Source organism: Mastomys coucha, unplaced genomic scaffold (genome assembly GCF_008632895.1).
Source record: "Mastomys coucha isolate ucsf_1 unplaced genomic scaffold, UCSF_Mcou_1 pScaffold6, whole genome shotgun sequence".
Taxonomy (NCBI): Eukaryota; Metazoa; Chordata; class Mammalia; order Rodentia; family Muridae; genus Mastomys; species Mastomys coucha.
In genome coordinates, this window is record NW_022196912.1 from 85894010 (window position 1) to 85914615 (window position 20606).

At 39.5% G+C, this 20606-nt stretch overlaps 2 protein-coding genes across 4 annotated transcripts in view; one reads left to right on the top strand and one right to left on the bottom strand.

The window, feature by feature from the left end:
• Nucleotides 1-20606, bottom strand: part of LOC116080166 — a 60136-nt gene that overhangs the window by 18527 nt on the left and 21003 nt on the right. For both annotated transcript variants that reach the window (XM_031356449.1, XM_031356450.1), the window contains exon 6: nucleotides 90-379. In XM_031356449.1, the coding sequence (XP_031212309.1) occupies nucleotides 90-379 (290 nt within the window). The remainder of the gene's footprint in view (nucleotides 1-89; nucleotides 380-20606) is intronic.
• Nucleotides 47-20376, top strand: Psma3 (proteasome 20S subunit alpha 3). 2 transcript variants are annotated; one of them, XM_031356447.1, is made up of 11 exons: nucleotides 47-180; nucleotides 3714-3796; nucleotides 8603-8726; nucleotides 9892-9993; nucleotides 10069-10142; nucleotides 12772-12844; nucleotides 13742-13807; nucleotides 16392-16438; nucleotides 19209-19276; nucleotides 19584-19648; nucleotides 20221-20376. In XM_031356447.1, exons 1-11 carry the CDS (start codon nucleotides 160-162, stop codon nucleotides 20263-20265), a joined length of 768 nt encoding a protein of 255 aa, XP_031212307.1. In that variant the 5' UTR covers nucleotides 47-159; the 3' UTR covers nucleotides 20266-20376. The 2 variants fall into 2 exon arrangements, with proteins under 2 accessions (XP_031212307.1, XP_031212308.1); XM_031356448.1 differs by having other exon boundaries at nucleotides 141-180; nucleotides 8608-8726.

Sequence of the window (20606 nt, forward strand, 5' to 3'; positions counted from 1 at the left end):
CCCCCATCTTCTTCCCAGCCCGCGGAACAAGCCGCGAGAGGAAAGGCTATTGGTGGAGAGAGCAGCCAATGGGCGAGCCTGTTACTAGCCTGCGCAGTGTGCGGCGTGGGAGCGGCGCTTGAGGCCTGGAAGCGTTCCGTATCCTGCAGGGCCAGCACCATGAGCTCCATTGGCACTGGGGTGAGTCTCTCCGCGATGCCTTTTCCAACTCGGGGCTGAAGCAGTGAGGAAGCCCGGGTGCGGCTCGGAGGGCCGCTGGACACCCGGCCCTGCCCGAGTCCTGGAGAACCGCGGCCTCGGTCTCGGTGGCCCGCGGCTCGGGATGGTCCTGTCCGCTCCGGTGCAGCGACAGCCCGGGGTGCTGAGTCACTTTCATCCCCTGCGTAAGGAAACTGAAAGTGGAAACTCGCGGGCCTGCGCCAGTGTGAGCGCCCGGCTCGACCCTCGCTCGAGAGGCCCCTGCGAGCCGCCGCTGGTCGCAGAGTCTCAGCCCCGATCCCCGAGCGCGTCGTGCGGCCGCCGCCCGCCTGTGCAGGTGCTGCGGTGCTGCTGACTCACAGGCCCGCTTCGGCTTCCCTAACAGAACCTAGTTAGTGGACAGTCCCTGGAAACACGTCGAGACACAACCCAGAAGAAAGGCTCGATCTCATGAGTTCTTTGCCTTTCCCCTTTGTTCTGCTTTTCGCGAACAATCTATTTTAAGCGAGTATGTAAGCATTTAAAGATTTATCTGTGGACCTAAGTGCCTCAGATTTTTAAGGAGTATTGAGGATTTGCGAGTTGCAAAAAAAAAAAAAAAAAATTTGTTGGGGCTAATTACACCCCGTGTGTGCAGTTATTTATCCCACCTTTCCTTTGTCTCCATATACAACTACTTAACATCTTGATTATTTGCTCGTAGAGGCAATGAATAATTTGTTTCTTGGCTATACTTGTTCTCCCGATATTTTGATGTTCCCCAAGTGTGGCGCACCCTTTTAATACCAGCACTTGGGAGGCAGAAATAGGAGGATCTCTGAATTCGAGGCTAACCTGATCTACTTAATGAGTTCTAGGACAACCATGACTATGCAAAGAAACCCTGCCTTAAAAACAGAACACACACAAAGATTTGAAGCTCAGAATTAAACCCACATACTGTGTTTTGAGTTCTTTATGCTTAGAATAATTTAAGTGGTTATGAGATATTAATATGTAATACTTTTGGGATAAGTGCTCAACAATATATCTCACTGCAAATTGGCTTTGCAGTTGTATTAATGTTATTGTCTGTCAATGGTCAAACCATGTGGAATATTTTAGTATGAAAATAATCCTGAGCTTTAGGAAGTTTCACTGTTGAAGACTTGTTTTCTGGCTGTCTCCTAAGAATTGTAAATACCAGTATTTGTCAGTCATTTTGGACCATTTGATTTTTTTTTTTTTTTAAACCTTACTGCTGGGCAGTTGGGAAGGCCAACATAGGGCTTCAAGAGATAGTAGGCAAGCCATTGAGCTCCAAATCTTATATTCAATTTAAAAAAATACCGCGTGTGTGTGGGGGCTGGGGGGAGTGTTTGAGATAGGGCCATACTGTGAAGTTTCGGCTAGCCTAGAACTCTGCCTTCTTCTGTGCCTGCCTCGTGAGTGCCTTGACCCATCCTTATTGCTTAGATGTGCAGCAAGAAAGTATTAATTTAATTATGAATTCTGTATGGACAATCTACTGTGGTCTTCAGCTTAATGAATGGTCCCATTCTGGTTGTTCAAATGAAAGTCCGTTAGTTGTCTTTTCTATTTTACACCAAGAGCTGTCGTTGACACATCTGTGTGTTTTCTTATAGGGATCCTTTATGCCTAGGGATTAATCCCACACCTTGTGCTACTAGACAGCCAACACTTCTAGCTGCATGGTTTTGTTTTACATTTAATGGCACTCCTAAAAGATTGTTTCCTTTCCTTTTGTGTGGTCAAAGCCACCATTGTTTGGAATATCTGAGCCCCATACTCACACTTGTCTCTCTACACTTGTTTCAGCCCAAAGCCAGAGTGAAATTTTTTTTGAAGTTTTTATGTGTATGTATGTTGTACCACATGTGTGTCTGTTGCCTATCCAAAGCCAGAAGAGGGGTGTCAGATCCCCTGGAACTGAAGCTATTGAAGTGGTTGTGAGCCACTGTGTGAGTGCTGAGAATTGAACTCAAGTCCTTTGGAAGAGCAGCTTTTTCTTTTCTTTTTCTTTTCTTTTTTGGTTTTTGGTTTTTCGAGACAGGGTTTCTCTGTATAGCCCTGGCTGTCCTGGAACTCACTCTGTAGACCAGGCTGGCCTTGAACTCAGAAATCCGCCTGCCTCTGTCTCCCAAGTGCTGGGATTCAGAGTGGTATTTTTAAATACTTGGATTTGGGCCTGTGAAATGCCACCAAGACTTAATTTTAACACCTAAGCTCAGTCTCTGAGATACTGAGTTCGATTCTTAGGTCCCACAAGGTAGGAAGAGAAAAGGGACTCTGGAAAGTTGTCCCTTGACCTCTTGATGTGTGCCACGGTACACACACACACAATAAATAAGTGTTAAACAGACAAAGCACATGAGTTAGATCATACAACTTCTCTGGTTCAACACGTCATTGCATCAAGAATAAGATGTGGGGGGCTGGAGCGATGGCTTAGAGGTTAAAAGCACTGATTGTTTCTAGCAACCATATGGTGGATCATAACCATCTATCATGAGATCAGGTATACACTCAGGCAGAACACTGTATATGTAATAAATAAATAAATCTGGAGAAAAAAAAGAATAAAATGTAAACAACTCCCCCAACCTAGTTTGACCCTAGTTCTGGCTATGATCACATTTGTAATGTATGATCCACCTAAATTTGTGATTCCTGATTTGAAAGTAAAAGACCTTTATAAATGGGTGATGATCTTTATCTTCCCATGTGGTGATTCAGTTCAGTAGATGTGCACTAAATATTGCTGAATGCTAATGATTTGTTTAACCCGGGGTCTTTCATTGGTTCCTGGCACAGATACAAATGTAAATAATCTGACTTTAATGTTGTTTCTACCCCCTCTCATATAGATATATAGATATAGATACTAGTTTTTAGAGACAGGGTTGATTCTCTATATAACAGCCCTGGCTGTCCTGGAAATCACTTTGTAAACCAGGCTGGCCTCAAACTCAGAGATCTACTCACCTCTGCCTCCCAAGTGCTGGGATTAAGGCATGTGCCACCATTGCTTAGCTAACAATACTTTTTTTTTTTTCCTTTAAGGTTTTATGTGAAAAAAAGTTCTGACCTTAAAATTTGCATCCATTACTTAAATTTTATTTTTAGATTTATTTATTTTATGTGTCTGAGTTTTTTTGTCTGCATGATAATATGCACCTTATACATGCCCATGGAGGTGAGAAGAGGGCATTGGATCCCCTGGAACTGGAGTTGCAGATAGTTCTAAACCCTGTGAGTGCTGGGAAACCAACCCAGGTTCTCTGCATTAACAGCAGGTGCTCTTAACCACTGTACCATCTAAGGTTGTAGTTTTCCCTGAGCAACTGCTGTAACATGTTTTGGGTTTTTGGGGTTTTTTTTGTTTGTTTGTTTTCTTTTCTTTTCAAAGCAGTTTCTGTTAGGATATAACTCATTCCTAGTGTTTGAGCGATTTAGAAAGAAAAATTATCTAACTGTTGTTGGCAGAGACTTACTGTTGTTCTCTTTGTTGTTAGTATGACCTGTCAGCCTCTACGTTCTCTCCTGATGGAAGAGTTTTCCAAGTTGAATATGCCATGAAGGCTGTGGAAAACAGTAGGTAAGAAGCCCTGTTTTATTTGAAGTGAGTGTTTTAACCAGGATTCTCTCTTATTTTGTATGTTTTGTACTTAGACTTTGTTGTGTTACTTTTGCATAAACACGTATCATGCCCTGAAGTAAGTTCAGCCTCCTTGTAGTCCTCTTCAGAGCTCCTTGAGTAGATCCTCCATCTACATTTGTGTTCCAGGGCTCAGACAGGTAGGCAGACTCGCAGTATACACTGTCACCAGGGAGCCAGCCTGTTAGATTATTTATTGATTGATTGATTTTTTGATTTTTCGAGACAGGGTTTGTCTGTGTAGCCAGCCTGGTTTACGAGCCAGTTCTAGGTTAGCTGGGACTACACAGAGAAATCCTGTCTCAGTGGTGCATGCCACCACTGCCCAGCTTAAAGAAAAATTTTTAAATAAGTGTTTTGGAAAAAGAAAGAAATGTGAGGATGTAGCTCAATCAGTAGAGTGTTTGTGTAGTATGCACAAAGTTCTGGGTTTGACCTCTAGTACCCCATGAACTGGATGTGGTGTTTAAACAGTTAGGAAACATTTAAGCTAATAATTTTAAGACTGTGTTCATATCAAAAGGTGATTAATTTCTTTTCTTGTGTTGTAGTACATGACAGGAAAGTGCTTTGCCACTACAAGTACCTGTTAAGTTTAAGAAATACCAAAATAAGTAATTAGCAATATTCAAGTAGGTAGCTAAGAACACTATATTTGAAATACATATGCTGTGATTCTGTTTTCTGAAAGTATTCTCTTATGTGCGGAGGATGGCTCAGCAGTTAAGACTGTATTGTTCTTGCAGAGGACCTGATTTGGTTCCCAGACCTATGTGGCAGCTCAGGGGAATCTGACTTCCTAGCTTCTCCAGGCTCCTGCAGTCTTGTACATACCCAACAAGTGCATTTACATAATTTAAAAAAGAAAGAAAATATGCTCCTAGTGGTTATGAAAAGACAAAGGGGTACTTTTTCTTTTCGGTCTCATTGAAGAGCCCAACTATGAAAGTTCTTCTGTAAGGACTAAGTTGTTAGGCCTAAGATTTATCTATTTATTTTCTCTGTGTGTGCATGTGTGAGCTGAGATCAGAGGATAATTTGTGGATTGTTGTTGTTTTTTTCTGTTACGGGATCAAAGATCAGTTTTCATGGCTATCCAGTCAGTCATCTTACCAGCCCCACAAACTTTTTTTTTTTTTTTTGGTTTTTTGAGACAGGGTTTCTCTGTATAGCCCTGGCTGTCCTGGAACTCACTCTGTAGACCAGGCTGGCCTCGAACTCAGAAATCCGCCTGCCTCTGCCTCCCAAGTGCTGGGATTAAAGGTGTGCGCCACCACCGCTCGGCCCCACAAACTTTTATACGTTTATTTTATTTTGCATTCTTATTCTCAAACTGACATAGGGCTTAGCCTATATCATATGTGCAGCCTAGGCCTTAAAACTTGTAGTCCTCCAGCTTCAACCTTCTGAATTCTGGGATTATAGATGTGTCATTCTGCCCAGAATTATATATCTTATATTTTCAAAGATTATTGGAGAATCTCAAGAAAGATTTATTAGTTCAGGCCATAGGTTATACCATTACTTAACATATTAGAAATAAAAGATGAAAATTAGATGTAGTTTATAGCAAAGAGGTTTACATTGCTTCTGTTAAGATAATAGTTCTGACTTTCCCCAGCCCTGGCTCCCTGTATTTTATTTTTTTAATTTTTTAAAAAAGATTTATTTCAGCTGGGTGGTCATGGTGCACGCCTTTAATGCTGGGAACTCAGGACCTCCAGAAGAGCTGTCGGTGCTCTTAACCATTGAGCCATCTCTCCAGCCTCCCTGTATATTTTTGAGAGATGTTCCTAACTAGACAGACAAGAGCTGGCAGAAGCCCAAGGGCAGACACCTGCGTTTGACTATTGTTTCATTACGTGGGCATATAATTGTTTTGCTTCAGGTTCTTCATATGGTTCTGGGGGGTTTTTTGTTTTTTGTTTTTTTTTAAAGATTTATTTATTTCATGTATGTAAGTACACTGAGGCTCTCTTCAGACACACCAGAAGAGGGCGTCGGATCCCATTACAGATGGTTGTGAGCCACCATGTGATTGCTAGGAATTGAACTCACGACCTGAAAGAACAGTCAATGCTCTTAACTGCTGAGCCATCTCTCCAGCTGTCTTCATATGTTAAATAGATGTTATAATATTGTTTTCCAAAGTTACTGTATAAATTAGCCAGTGTAATGTAGTTCGCTCATGCAGTACTGATTAGTAGTACTGCCTGGCATGTGTGGGTCTTATATTCTGTTCTCAGCACCACACAAAGAAAAAAAAAGTTTTCCTCAAAAAAAGAACAAATTGACAGGAGAATTTATTGGTCTTAACAACAATAATAAAGGATTCACTGCTCATTTATTTACTGTCTAATATTATTACTAATAAACATTACTGATGATATTTATTAAAATGGCTTATAGTTGTAAATTGTTAGCTCGCTTTATACATAAGGTTTACATATTCAGGTTCAGCCAGCTTAAGTTAAAAAATACTCAGGAGAGCCAGCCATGGTAGCATACACTCATGATTTAATCCCAGCAGTCAGGAGGCAGAGGCAGGAGGATCTCTGTAAGTTCTAGGCCACCCGAGTTTACAGAGTCAGTTCTAGTAGCACAGTCAGGGCTACACAGAAAAGCCATGTCTCGAAAAACCAACAAAACAAAAACAAGATCTTAGAAAGGGCTCAGAGTGTAGCTTATTGGTAATGTGCTTGCCTAGAATGCACAAGGCCCCAGGTTTGAAACCAGCACCACACATAGAAAGAAACACAACAAAGACAAGCAAGACAGGTCCCTGTAGGGCTAGAGAGGTACCTTAGTGCTACATGCTGACTATGCAGGAGGGAAAGTGTAGTTCCTAGCACTCAAAGAAAGATGGTAAGTTTTGTAAAATTGATAATAGCTGCATATTAACATTAATAACAAGTTAATGAAATGAAAATCAGAGAGAGGACCAGGGATGTAGCTGAGATTTAGAGCAGCTGCATAGCATATGCAAAGCCTGGTTTGATTTCTAGTGCTCTTCTACACCAGCCAGAAACAAAACAAAACAAAACATATTTTAATCTGAAAATGACATCATAATGGTTTATCCATATTTTATTTATCTATTTATTTATTTGGTTTTTTGAGACAGGGTTTCTCTGTGTAGCCCTGGCTGTCCTGGAACTCACTCTGTAGACCAGGCTGGCCTCAAACTCAGAAATCCGCCTGCCTCTGCCTCCCAAGTGCTGGGATTAAAGGCGTGCGCCACCACTGCCCAGTGGTTTATCCATATTTTACTTGAGATTAGGAGCTGAGTTGTAATAGAACATAGATTTTATTGATTTGTATATTTACTAGTAGTACATATTTATTGCAGACGAAATAGATGAACAAAATAAAGAAAAATACTTAGATTAGTTTTAGTTTGTATATAGCTTTATCTTTTCTTGTATGTGTTATGTACCCTTTTGTTCATTCATTTTTGGTTTCTGAGACAAGGTTTCTCTATGCAAATAGCTCTGGCTGTCCAGGAACTCATAGTTCCAGGTTGGCCTCAAATTTATTAAAATTCTCCCGCTTCTGCCTCCAGAGTGCTAGAAATAAAGTAATAAAGGCAAGTGCCACAGCCCCCCCCCCCTTTTTTTTTAAGAGACAGGATCTGTTGGGCCTGGGGTGCAAGGCACCTTTAATCCCAGCACTTGAGAAAAGCAGAGGCAGGTTGTTGTGAGTTCCAGGCCAGCCAAGGGCTACATAGCAAGACTGTCTCTTTGTTGCTGTTCTTTGAGACAGGGTGCCACTACACCTGGCCATTAGTTTTAAATATTTTAAAGTGGACCAATAAGATGACTCCCTCTTTGGGGCACCTGCCACATCCTGGTGACCTGAATTTGATCCCTGAGATCCACATGGTGAAAGGAAAGAAGTAAGTCCCTTGGTGTGTCCTCTGTCCACATTACTCTGAGAGCACGCACATGCAGGTACACAAGGAATATAGATAAATCCAATAAAGTACTGCCAAATTTAACAACAAAAATACATGTTTAAAAATATTTTACATGCCGTAAATAATTGTATTTTATTTATTTTTAACAACTCACTATGTAGCAGAAGATGACCTTGAACTTCTTTTTTTTTTTTTTAAATTTTTTTTAAAGGTTTATTTGTTTATTATATGTAAGTACACTGTAGCTGTCTTCAGATGCACCAGAAAGGGGCATCAGATCTCATTATGGATGGTGGTAAGCCACCATGTGGTTGCTGGGATTTGAACTCAGGACCTCTGGAAGAGCAGTCAGTGCTCTTAACCGCTGAGCCATCTCTCCAGCCCGACCTTGAGCTTCTAATCCTCTTGCCTCTAGTGCTGGGATGATAGGTATATACCACTATGCCTAGTTTCTGTGTGGTGTTGGCAAACACTACCAAGTAAGCTATCATCTCCAGTCCTAAGTTAGCCTTGAGACAAAGACAGCCCAGGTTGCCTCCAGCCTCCAGGTACTCCTTATGACCTTGAACGTCTGAAGCTCTTGCCTCCATCTCCCAGATGCCAGGATTGCAAATGTACTCACAGCCTTTTGTATTGGTTCTATGGTGCTGGGGACTGAATCTACCACTGTTTCAACTGGGCTATCAATCACTCTTATTATCTGAGCTGTAGTCAATCCTTTGATTTTTTTTTTTTTTTTTTTTTTTTTTTTTTTTTTTTTTTTTTTTTTTTTTTTTTTTTTAAATCTTAGTTTCTTCTATTTCAGCTAAAAAAAATTCTTCTTGTTTCAGTACAGCTATTGGGATCAGATGTAAAGACGGTGTTGTGTTTGGGGTAGAAAAACTAGTCCTTTCTAAACTTTATGAAGAAGGCTCCAATAAACGTCTTTTTAATGTTGATCGACATGTTGGAATGGTGAGATCACACTTTAAAATGTTCATCTTTGTTTTCTTCAATTTCTTTTGATATAACCAAAGTACACTAAAGTCTGTTTTAAGAGTTCATTCATTTCTTTATTATTAAGGCAGTAATATATGATGTGAGCAGCCACAGTAATAAGTTTATTACTGTGTTTTGATCAACTCAATGTTTAAAAGAATTCATAACCTTACTGGTGGCAAGAAAACACTAGTTGTTTTAAAGATGAGAGGATGCTGTGGAGGATATAGAAATGAGATCTCAACAACGTAGATCAGCAGGGGATGATAACTATTTAGGAGGCAAAGGATGTTAAGCTTTTTTGCATCTATCATGGGATGCATCATCAGAACATTTTATAGTTAGGTACAGGGAGAAGAAATGCTGTAAAGTGAAAGGACGAGTGCACATGAATAGCTCCTTAGGCATCTAGCTAAGTCCTGAAGCTGCTGTGTAAGCTCAAGTGTAAGCCAGACCATAAATAAGCTCCTAGTATGCACTGAAGGCAGCGTGTGGAGATGATGCTTTATTCCGTAGGAACTGCCGTAGTAAAAACATACTGAACTGTCCTCACTCTGCTGTCTGAATGGGAAGAAAACAGCTTGTGTGCTAGTGTTACGGTATGGGCCCTTCACATAATTTAGATCATTTAATCCTGACCATTCCACTTTTACAGATGAGCTAACAGGTGTCCTGAACAGATTTATTGCTTGTGCTTGTGATGTTGAGATGTGTCAAAAGAAAACTGGTAGAAGGCAGTTATGTAGTCCTTTACAGTAGGCACTTGAGGGCAGAAAAAGTTAAATCCTATTCTAGATGCTCAAAGCCATCAAGCTGTTGGCATTCTTCATATTTAGAAATTGGTTGGGCATGGTAGCTCATGCCTGTAATGCCAGTTACTCAGGAGGTTGAGGCAGGAGGATCCCAGGTTCAAGGCAAGTTACACAGAATTTGGCAAAATGTTAGACACTGAAAGGGGTAGAGAAAGTTTTAAGGCCTAATTTCTTCTTTCTATACTTGTCATCGAAATGCCTTTTAAAGACTGTTAATCAAAGATAGCATTTGATACTTCTTTTAAAAAACTATTAGATAAGCTAATAATAAACTATTTGCCTGTGGTTTCTTATAGGAATGTCTGTTAAATTGTTCCTTTTTTCTCCAGGCAGTTGCAGGTTTGTTGGCAGATGCTCGTTCATTAGCAGACATAGCAAGAGAAGAAGCGTCCAACTTTAGGTCTAACTTTGGCTATAATATTCCTCTAAAGGTAAGTTGACAAATATATGTTGTTACATGTTTTGAACAGTCTTGGAAATGCACTAATGAAGTCTTTCCCTCCCAGCACCTCGCAGACAGAGTGGCCATGTATGTGCACGCTTACACACTCTACAGTGCTGTCAGACCTTTTGGCTGCAGGTATGACGTTTTGTGAAACATTTAAGTCAAATTTATACAGCAGTTATTTTTCTCCATGAATTAACCTTTTATTAAAAATGTCTGTCCCACTACTGTGCATGTGTACACTCAGCTTTTATGGGAATGCTGGCAATCCAAACTCAGGTCATCATGCTTGTACAACAAGCACTCTCCTAGCTGGGACATCGCTCCAGTTCTCAGGTTAGCCTCTTGGACATATTGAAATACAAATTCCACCAAGACGTAGTAGGCAACCATTGAAAGTATACATAAAAGCTGAGTGTGATGTTACATGTTCATGATCCCAGTCCTCAGGAGGCTGAGGCAAGAGGATGGTACAAGTTCAAGGCCAGCTTGGGCTACATAATGAGTCCTGTCTCAAAAAACAAAAACAACCGTAACAACTGTTGGAATAGTGAAAGGAATTATAGTAGTCTTGAAGGCGGGAAGAACTTGTAATTAGCCGGGCGATGGTGGCGCACGCCTTTAGTTCCAGCACTTGGGAGGCAGAGGCAGGTGGATTTCTGAGTTTGAGGCCAGCCTGGTCTACAGAGTGAGTTCCAGGACAGCCAGAGCTACAGAGAAACCTTGTCTCGAAAAACCAAAAAAAAAAAAAAAAAAGAACTTGTAATTATGATTTTAGTCTGATTATAATAAATGCTCTGTAGCTAAGTCATCGATTCTTGACAGGAGGTACAGCTGTTTAAACACCTAGTTGCGCTTCTATTGTTCAAGTGACATGTGACTAGAGAAAGAGGGGATTCATTTACAGCAAGAAGTGTAATGGTGGGGCTGGTGAGATGGCTCAGCAGGTAAGAGCACTGACTGCTCTTCCAAAAGTCGTGAGTTCAAATCCCAGCAACCACATGGTGGCTCACAACCATCTGTAATGAGATCTGACTCCCTCTTCTGGAGTGTCTGAAGATAGCTACAGTGTACTTACATATAATAAATAAGTAAATCTTCAAAACAAAACAAAACAAAAAAAAGAAGTGTAATGGTGTTCTATATTGCTATAAGGGCTCTTGGGAGAACTGTTAGGACTATATTTGAAATGAAGTGATTATTGGTTGGAGCTGTAACTCAGTAGGGTGCTTCCTAACAGCTCATAAGCTAGGCATGCATGCTGTGTCTGTAATTTGGGGATTCAAGAGGTATCAGTGGGAAGATCACAAGTTATTCTTAGATACACAGTTTAAGGCCAACCTGGATACAAGAGACTGACCCTAAGTAAAGTCAAGAAAACAAAATTTAGTTGGCCGTGCTTTATCATACAAAGTATCTTTATATACATGTAGTTCTGCCTTTTAAGTTGCTTATCAGCCATATTTAAATACAGAAATGAAAGATCTATTGAAAACCTGAGTTTTCAATCATTAGAACTAGTAGGGCATTTGTTAAATTAGTTAAAGGTTTTACTCTAATTACTCTTGGAACCTCTCTTTTGACTTCGTATATTGCCTTTCATTGTAACTGAGTTCCACGTTCATCAGCTCCTTTCTATGAATAATGGATTTTTTGACCATATATCGTAATTATCAGTTCTTAATGGTGGGACACAGATGTCACACTGATGAAACAAACCTTAGAAATGAAATGATAGGATTCCCGCATTGGTACTGAATGTGGTGGGACAGCCATCAAGGTGTGGTCTGTTTCTGCAAAGGTGACAAAGAAAGACACATGAAATACTGGGGGATGGGTGAAGAGTGGGTTCTGTGCTGGTGTGAAACGTGGCACTTAGGGAGTGCAGAGGCAGTAGAAAGGTATGTGGAGATGGATGATACTACACATGTGCAGAGGGCAGAGGGCGACAAATCCAAAAGGACATGTGCAAGGAGTTTTAAATTAAATATATATTTATGTATTCTGAATGAGGAATTACATCAGTTTGGAAGGGAAAAGGCTAGGTACTGATTGGCATTGTTGGCTCCTAAGATGATCCACATGATGTGCTAAGCTAAAATAAGGCTCAGTTTTCTAAAGTAAAAGAAATAGTTTCAGAAAATTGGTTGTGATCATTTAGCAACCTAATTTTAATTTGTTGAGCATATGAAGATATTGAGCCATTTCTGACCATTGCAGAAAAATAACAAGAGGAATACTAGGGAATCAAATGTAGGCTGCATCTCAGCAGAAATTGTTCCCTTGGCTGTTTATTGTGCAGCAACTTTGCTCATTGGGCCTTTTACTTGTTTCTCATCACCTGTCTGTAATTCTTTTGCTCTATTTCTGACATTGCAGAATAAAGTTTCATAAGAAAGGCTGACTAAGCAAACAAGTCACATGGATTTTGAGTACTGTACTTTAATAGTTTAGCAGTTTTCTTTTTCTTTTTTGGTTTGAGACAGGGTTTCTCTGTGGAGCCCTGGCTGTCCTGGAACTCACTCTGTAGACCAGGCTGGCCTCGAACTCAGAAATCTGCCTGCCTCTGCCTCCCAAGTGCTGGGATTAAAGGCGTGCGCCACCACTGCTTGGCTAGCAGTTTTTATTATAGGTGTCTTATCAAAAAGAACTTACCATAAGTTATGTTAGCAATTTATCCGAGAAAATCTAATTCAGTTTCACCACAGTGGTCTTCTGTACAAATGGTATTAAGAACTGTTCTAAACTCTTTGTTTTTATGCAGTTTCATGTTGGGGTCTTACAGTGCGAATGATGGTGCACAGCTCTATATGATTGACCCATCAGGTGTTTCATATGTGAGTACATTTTTTAAGTTATTTAATTTTTTTGTAGTTAAATGGTATTAATTGCTTATTATCTCACTTGGATTATATAAAATTTTATTTAAACTCTGTTAAAGCGAGGCGTAGTGATAGACCAGTAGCCCCAGCTTCTGCGTTGAGGGGAGGAAGTGGCAAGAGGATTACAAATTCAAGGCCAGCCTTGGCTGTCACAAAAAGATCTTGACAACGTACTGAAGACCTGGTCTCAGAGTAAAAGAAACACCTAGGGAGAGTCTAATGGTTAGATGTTTGCCTACCACGTGTGAGGCCTTGGCTTCAATCCACAGCATTTAAGGATAAATAAAATCCTCATTTATTTAAGGAAAGTAATTTTTATATTAACAATCATGTTATGAAGCAGAGAAAACTTATGACTGACTTTTAGTATGCTCTTTATAAGAGCAACCTAGTAAACACAGTATTTTGATTGTGTGTGATTGTCTCATCATTGTATTACATCTTAATGTGAATATATGGTAACACGATGCTCAGTGGTAGATCAGGCCTGGGATTTGCAAGGCCTTCAGTTGGAAATCTAGCATGGGAATGGGGGCAAAACCTAAATTTTTTGAAGTTAGATTTATTCTTTTTTCGTGTGTCTTTGTGTGTATATGTTCTGTCTGCATGTGTGTGTACCTTGTGTGTGCTTGGTGCCTGCAAAGGTTAGAAGATGACACTGGATCCCCTGGAACTAGAATTACAGATGTTCATAAACAATCATGTAGGTGCTAGGATTTAAATATGGGTCTTCCACAAAAACACGATGTGCTCTTAACTATTGAGCCACCTCTCCAACCGCAACTTAGATTCTTCTTTTAAAGTCAGAAAGTATATATTAATTGCTTTTTTCATCCTTTCCTTTTTAAATAGGGTTACTGGGGCTGTGCCATTGGCAAAGCCAGGCAAGCTGCAAAGACAGAAATAGAAAAGCTTCAGGTAAAGTATAGAAGTTTATTTTTTGTGTATAAGGGTTTTGCCTGTGTGCATGTCTTTATACTACATATGTTTCTAATACCCAATGAGGCCCAAAGAAAGTATCAGGGATGGCAATAGTTAGTGATGGTTGTAAGCCATTTGTAAATGCTGCAAACTGAACCTGGTCCCTCTGCAAGAATATTAAGTACAATTAACCCTTGAGCCATCTTTCCAGTTCCTCAAACAACTTTTTATATATATTGTTACAAAAAATTTTGAAGTCCATTCTAGATGAACTGCAATAAGGCTTTGTGTTTTGTTTTTCTTTTACATCTTGTCTTGTGACACAGCTTTTAATCTAAAAATACAAGTATCTGTTCAAGTGTGGTTTTCTTACTTTGTGTCTAGAAAAAGTGTGAAGTTGAAAACTACCCACTTTAGATATGGCTTAATGATGTACCCCTGTAGTTCTGTAATTCAGGAGGCTGAGGCAGGAGGATTGCTGCAAGTTTAGAAGCCAGTCTGGACTATACAGTGAGATCTTATTTCAGATTAAAACTATCCACTTTCTACTTACCCACAAGCCAGATGTTCAGCTATTAGTAATTAGAATATTTTATTTAAAACCTGGTTTTCCCAAATACTTTGACTATTGTCTGCCTTTGTTATGTGAACTTGCAAAAGTTTTATTTGTAATTATATGCATGGGAATGTACACGCATGAATGCAGTTTCCTGTGGAGGCCAGAGTTTCCTCCCTGCCTAGAGCTGAAATGACAGGTGATGGCAGTGAGCTGCCTGACATGGGTGCTTGTCCTCAAGAGAAAACAAACGAGACATTACAACATAACTAAATCTCATTTCACAACTCAAACCACTATGAGTATTATAATCTTTCCTCCCTTTAGTATCTGAAAAATAAAAAACAGATTTGCGCAAACTGTTTTAAACCTGTCAGTAAAGTTCCAATTCCACCCTCCCTTGTCCCTCCGCGCCCCCAGTGCTGAGGTCCCAGCTGTGCCATCACACTAGCCAGTTTCTTCTAATGGCTGCAGTATTCAAACAACTCAGCTAAACACTTAAATAGGTGTTTCTCCTCATTTCTAATTATCTGTTCATGGGATTCCAGTTGATGGGATAATTCATGATTTCTATTTTAACAACTTTTTGTTGTTGTAGTCGTTTTTGTTTTTTGAGACAGGCCTCACTGTGTGACCCTGGCTGGTAAATAAGCTTTTGTTTTCCATATTTTTTTAAAATTTCATTGTTTGGCTTGTTTGTTTGTTTGTTTGTTTTTTGGTTTTTTTGAATTAGGGTTTCTCTATATAGCCCTGGCTGTCCTGGAACTCACTCTGTAGACCAGGCTGGCCTCAAACTCAGAAATCCACCTGCCTCTGCCTCCCAAGTGCTGGGATTAAAAAAGGCGTGCGCCACCACCGCCCAGCTCTTAAGTTTCATTGTTTACCTTTGTGTGTGCATATGCAGGAGCACAGTTTCCATGGTGAGCTCCTAGAAGCCCAGGGACGGTGGGATATGCCACTATCCATTGAGCCACCGCTCCTGCCTTTGGCATCTTATTTTTTTTCCTCCTTTCTTTTTCCTACTTTTGCTTTGTACTTTTATCTTCCATGAAATAAGAGGAAATATAATTCCTTTAATATAATATATAAAATATTCCTTTGATAACTTGCTTAATTTTACTGTTAAAAAATGTTTTATCTGGGCATGCGTTTAATCCCAGAACATTGGAGGCAGAAGCAGGAACCTTTCTATTACGTTTGAGGCCAGCTAGGAGATACACAGTGAGACTCTCAAATTTTGTTACTTACTTTGTGTGTGTGTGTGTGTGTGTGTGTGTGTGTGTGTGTGTGTGTGTGTGTTTGGTTGTAAGATGTTTTATTATAGAAAGGAGAGAGAAGAGATAGGAAAATAGAGGCCGGCCATCTACACGGGGAGGGGGTAAAGGAATGAGGAGAAAGTAAAGATAAGAAGAGAAGAGGCTAAGCGGGAAGAGAGAGAAGAAGAAATGTCTTATCTAATCTTGTGGGTACATGCATACAATGGCTTATGAGTGGAGGTTAGAAAATAGCTCATCATATGGGTCCTGTACTCAGGCTCAGATTATCAGGCTTTGTGGCATTTGCCGTACATGTTCAGCCATCTCGACAGCCTTTAATTGTTGTTAATTTAAAAGGTGTCCCTGGAGCTAGAGAGATGGCTCAGTGGTTAAGGATACTCACTATTCTTGCAGAGGACCTGGTTCAGTTCATAGCGTACACCTGTCAGTTCATTACCACCTATATAATTAAGTAAGTAGGTTACTGTCAATTGCTAAAGAAAAAGAGCCCTGGTGATTAATACTAACTTATGAAAATACTTAAGCAAATAGGAACTTAACCCATTTCTTCCTCCCTTCCTTTCTTTTTTGAGACAGGATCTATACGTACCCTTTATGTACCCTTGGCTGTCCTGAAACTTGCTATGTTGACCAGGCTGGTCTCAAATTCTCGAGACCTGTCAGTCTCCCAGGTGCTGCAACTAAAGATGTGCATCACCACTCCTGGTCTTTATACATGACATAATTAATTAGTATGCTTTTCTTACAGATGAAGGAAATGACTTGCCGTGATGTAGTTAAAGAAGTTGCAAAAATGTAAGTTGTTTGAGATTTTATCTGCCATCCACAAGAAAAACCTTACATGACTTAATCTTTGTGTAAATTCTTAAGAGGCTATTATATGTGAAAATTTTCTTTTTATGTGTGGGGTGTGTGTCCTGGGAACTCAGGGCTTTGAATATGTTAATAAGCATGTGTATGCACTACCACTGAGATACACCTTTAGCTGAGTGTATTCAAATTACATCTTTATTTTTATTTAGAAGCAGAAGGTACATGATATAGCCCTAGAAACCAAAAGAAGATCCATCTTCTACATTTCCTGCTTCTAAATAAGATTCCTGCTTCTACATTTGCTGGGATTAAAAGCATATGCTCCCATGACGGGAAATTTAATGTCTTCTCAAAGACTGGAAAAGAGCATAGTAGACATTTAGAAACTACTTTTCAATGCTTACAGGGCTGGAGAAATGGCTCAGTGGCACTTGCTGTTATAGGAGACCTGGGATTATTCCTCTTCCGACCTCCAAGAGCAACAAGCTTGCATACACATACAAGCAAAGCATTCATATACATAAAAGTAAATAAATCCAAAAAACGTTTCTTACACAACTGTTTAACCACTGTGTATATGTGTTGTTAGAATTGAACATGGGCCTCACACACACACTGTTCTGGTGTCAAGCCGTACACTTAGCATCACTAGCTTTCTCTTTAGGTTTGTAGCTATTTCTGTATGGGATTGTGAAGCTGGCTGTTCTTTAGTGTTTTCTAGTTTATCATAACATTTATCATATAAGTTCTTTTAACAAAACCTCCTCAACAGCTTGAGGCTTTGCATTACAGGTAGATGGTGAGTCCGGTGTAACAAGTTGTGAATAGTAAGCAGTGAAGTCAGAAGACCTGCTGAGTGAAAATTCAGAAAGCATTTATTAATTTGTCAGGAGCAGTATTGTAGGCCAGTCGCAACTTCCAGGAGGCAGGGGCAGGAGGATCTCTGTGAGTTGGAGACGAGCCTGGTCTACAGAGCAATTTCCAGGGCAGCCAGGACTATACAGAGAAATCCTTATCCCAGGAACTCAACAAAAACCAAAAAATTAGATTTAGATTAAATTATGCAGACACTTGTGGTAAAATATTGTGTAGAGTAGTCGCTTTCTAGCTGCCTTTTTAGGTAAACTACATGAACAAACTTACTGAGTTGGCTCTTTATGTAATCTAATCTTTCAGGTTTGCATTTGATAATACAAACAAGGAAAAATCTGGTTTCTATCATAAGAGATGATGCTTATAATCTCTCACAGAGGGACTTTGTTTCTTATTGTTTCCATTCTTGCCAGAACTCATCTCTCTTCATTACTGTCTGTTATGCAGCAGTCTTCCTTTTTAAAATCAGCTAAGAACCATATTACGTACGCCGGGCAGTGGTGGCCCACACGTATAATCCCAGCACTTGGGAGGCAGAGGCAGGCAGATTTCTGAGTTCGAGGGCAGCCTAGTCTACAGAGTGAGTTCCAGGACAGCTAGGGCTATACAGAGAAACCCTGTCTCCAAAAAACAAACAAACAAACAAAATAGAACCATATTACATTGGAAAGTGAAAGATTCCTTAAAATACTTTGAGTATGGTACAATCCAGGGTCTGTTGCTGAAGTAGTCTTTGAAGTTCCTGTTGGAAGTCAGCCCTTTGGCACCTTTCATACGTTTGTGATTGGTGGTACTTGTTCCTCTTCAGAAAGCCATCCTTTCATCCTGTAACTGAGGTACTGTCTTGTATTATATGGCAAGGCTTTAGCAGAGCTTCTAAAAGTAAGTAAGGAAACAGAAAGCTTTGTTTTTCTATGACAGGGAGGTTTTTGTCATTTTGAGGACAGCCTCAAATTCAGGATCCTCCTGCTTTAACCTCCTGGGATTACAGGAATGCGCCATTGCTGCTAGCTCAATTGTTTACTGTTACTGTAATTGGTTATGTGGCTTCTTGTTTGTAATGTATTATAAGAACCAGTTTGAGTGGCATTTAAACTACCTGGTCAGATGGTTTAAATTATTGGTTAGTTTCTGAAATACTTGTATACGAATAGAAAAAAATGGGTATCTTGAAAAAGCATACTTTGCCAGGCAGTGGTGACACACACCTTTAATCCCAGCACTTGAGAGGCAGATGTAGGTTGATTTATGAGTTCGAGGCCAGACTGGTCTACAGAGTGAGTTCCAGGACAGCCAGGGATATACAGAGAAACCCTGTCTTGAAAAACCAAAAAGAAAAAAAAGAAAGAAAGAAAGAAAGAAAGAAAGAAAGAAAGAAAGAAAGAAAGAAAGAAAGGCATAGTTCATGATTGTCTTTCTAATTTGAATCTGCTTTCTTTCTGAGATGTCTTTTATTTGAAGCTTTAAAACATTATCAAAATAAACAGAACTTGAGAAAGAGAAGTAGATCCGTATTTGTAGGAGTGTCTCAATCCTGTGTAATTTGCCATTTTAAAGAAAAGAACCTTCTATTTTCTATGTTTTGCTTGCATGTACCATGTCTGTATGTGGTACCTGAAGAGACTGGAGAGGGTTTTGGATTGGGGAGATGGGTTAGAGATGGGTTCTAAGTCAACATTGTACATGCTGAGAACCAAACCCAAGTGATCTTACAACTGAGCCATCTCTCCAGTTCCTAACTTGTCTTTTCTAATGTTGAACAGGAGAGTATATCATTTTATAAATAACACCAGGCACACAATGTCTACTTTATACTCACTGTTTATAGAATTTTTATTTGGACTTGACCAATATTGTGTTAATTTCTTTTCTGTTGAAGAATTTACATAGTACATGATGAAGTTAAGGATAAAGCTTTTGAACTAGAGCTCAGCTGGGTTGGTGAATGTAAGTAACATTTGTACATTTATTGTTCTAGAGTTAATTTGCACTTTAAGACAAGATAATGAAAGAATTCTATGCAATAACTGATGTTGTGAATAGTTCTCAAAGAAACATCTATATGATGTCTTATCTCCTTGTCAAGATTTATAAGTCAAACTTACTGTTTAAGTAAGTTTGTTCACCTTGTGAATAATGATTATTTTGGGGGAGGAAACAACAGGAAATGAACCCTATGTATTTGTAGATTAGGGAGAGTTCACAGTATTATAAATTATAATCCTCATTTTTAATATATGGTTTTATTTTATAGTAACTAAAGGAAGACATGAAATTGTTCCCAAAGATATAAGAGAGGAAGCAGAGAAATATGCCAAGGTAAGCAACAACATAAACATTGTTCTGAGTCATAAAGTAATTTGGTTGATGTTTGTTTGAAGTAAGGGTAAACTGTTTTTTAGGTTATCTCTGGTGGGGATAGATTTGTCCTAACTCTAAACTTTTTTTTTATCTTTTGTTGTTGGTGTTTTGCCTCTTTGAAAAAAGGAGTTGTCTGCTTGAAAAGTTCAGTGTTACTGGTCATGGTGGTGCACACCTGTATTCACAGCAGTAGGGAGCAAAGGCAGGAGCCTCTCTCAGTTCAAGGCCAGCCTGGTCTACAAAGCAAGTTCTAGGTTAGGCAGGGCAACACAGAAACCCTGTCTCTAAAAACCAGAAAGAAAAAGGGGATTGCAGGGGCATGGGGGGCGGGGATGAAACAAAGAAAAGTCCAGGTTTTTCCCTCCAGGACATTTAATGCTTTTATCCATAGGGCAAGATAGACGTATTGGATTATCTTTAAATGTGGTATTTTTCAGGTATAAATAATTTATAATTACAGATGTTTAAAATGCAGGTTCCATAGGATATACCAAAATGAAAAACTTAAAACTCTTTTTTTCTTTTAATAGGAATCTTTGAAGGAAGAAGATGAATCAGATGATGACAATATGTAACGTTTTTTCACCATCCACTGGTTTACATTTCTGTAACAGTTGCATATGGCTAGCACCATGGATTATATATACCCACTGACCAATTTTCATTAAATTTTGTCTTATAAACATTGTTGGGTAATTGAGGATATTTGTGTAATATTAAAATGTAGATTTATGTTTGATTAAAAATTCATAGAACTGGGCCTGGAGAGATGGCTCAGCAATTGAGCTGCTCTTCTAGGGAATATAGGTTCGATTCCCAGCACCCACATGGCAGCTCACATCTGTCTATAACTCTAGTTCCCAGTCTTCTGACACCTACAGAGGTATATGCAGGCAAAATACCAATGAATATAAAA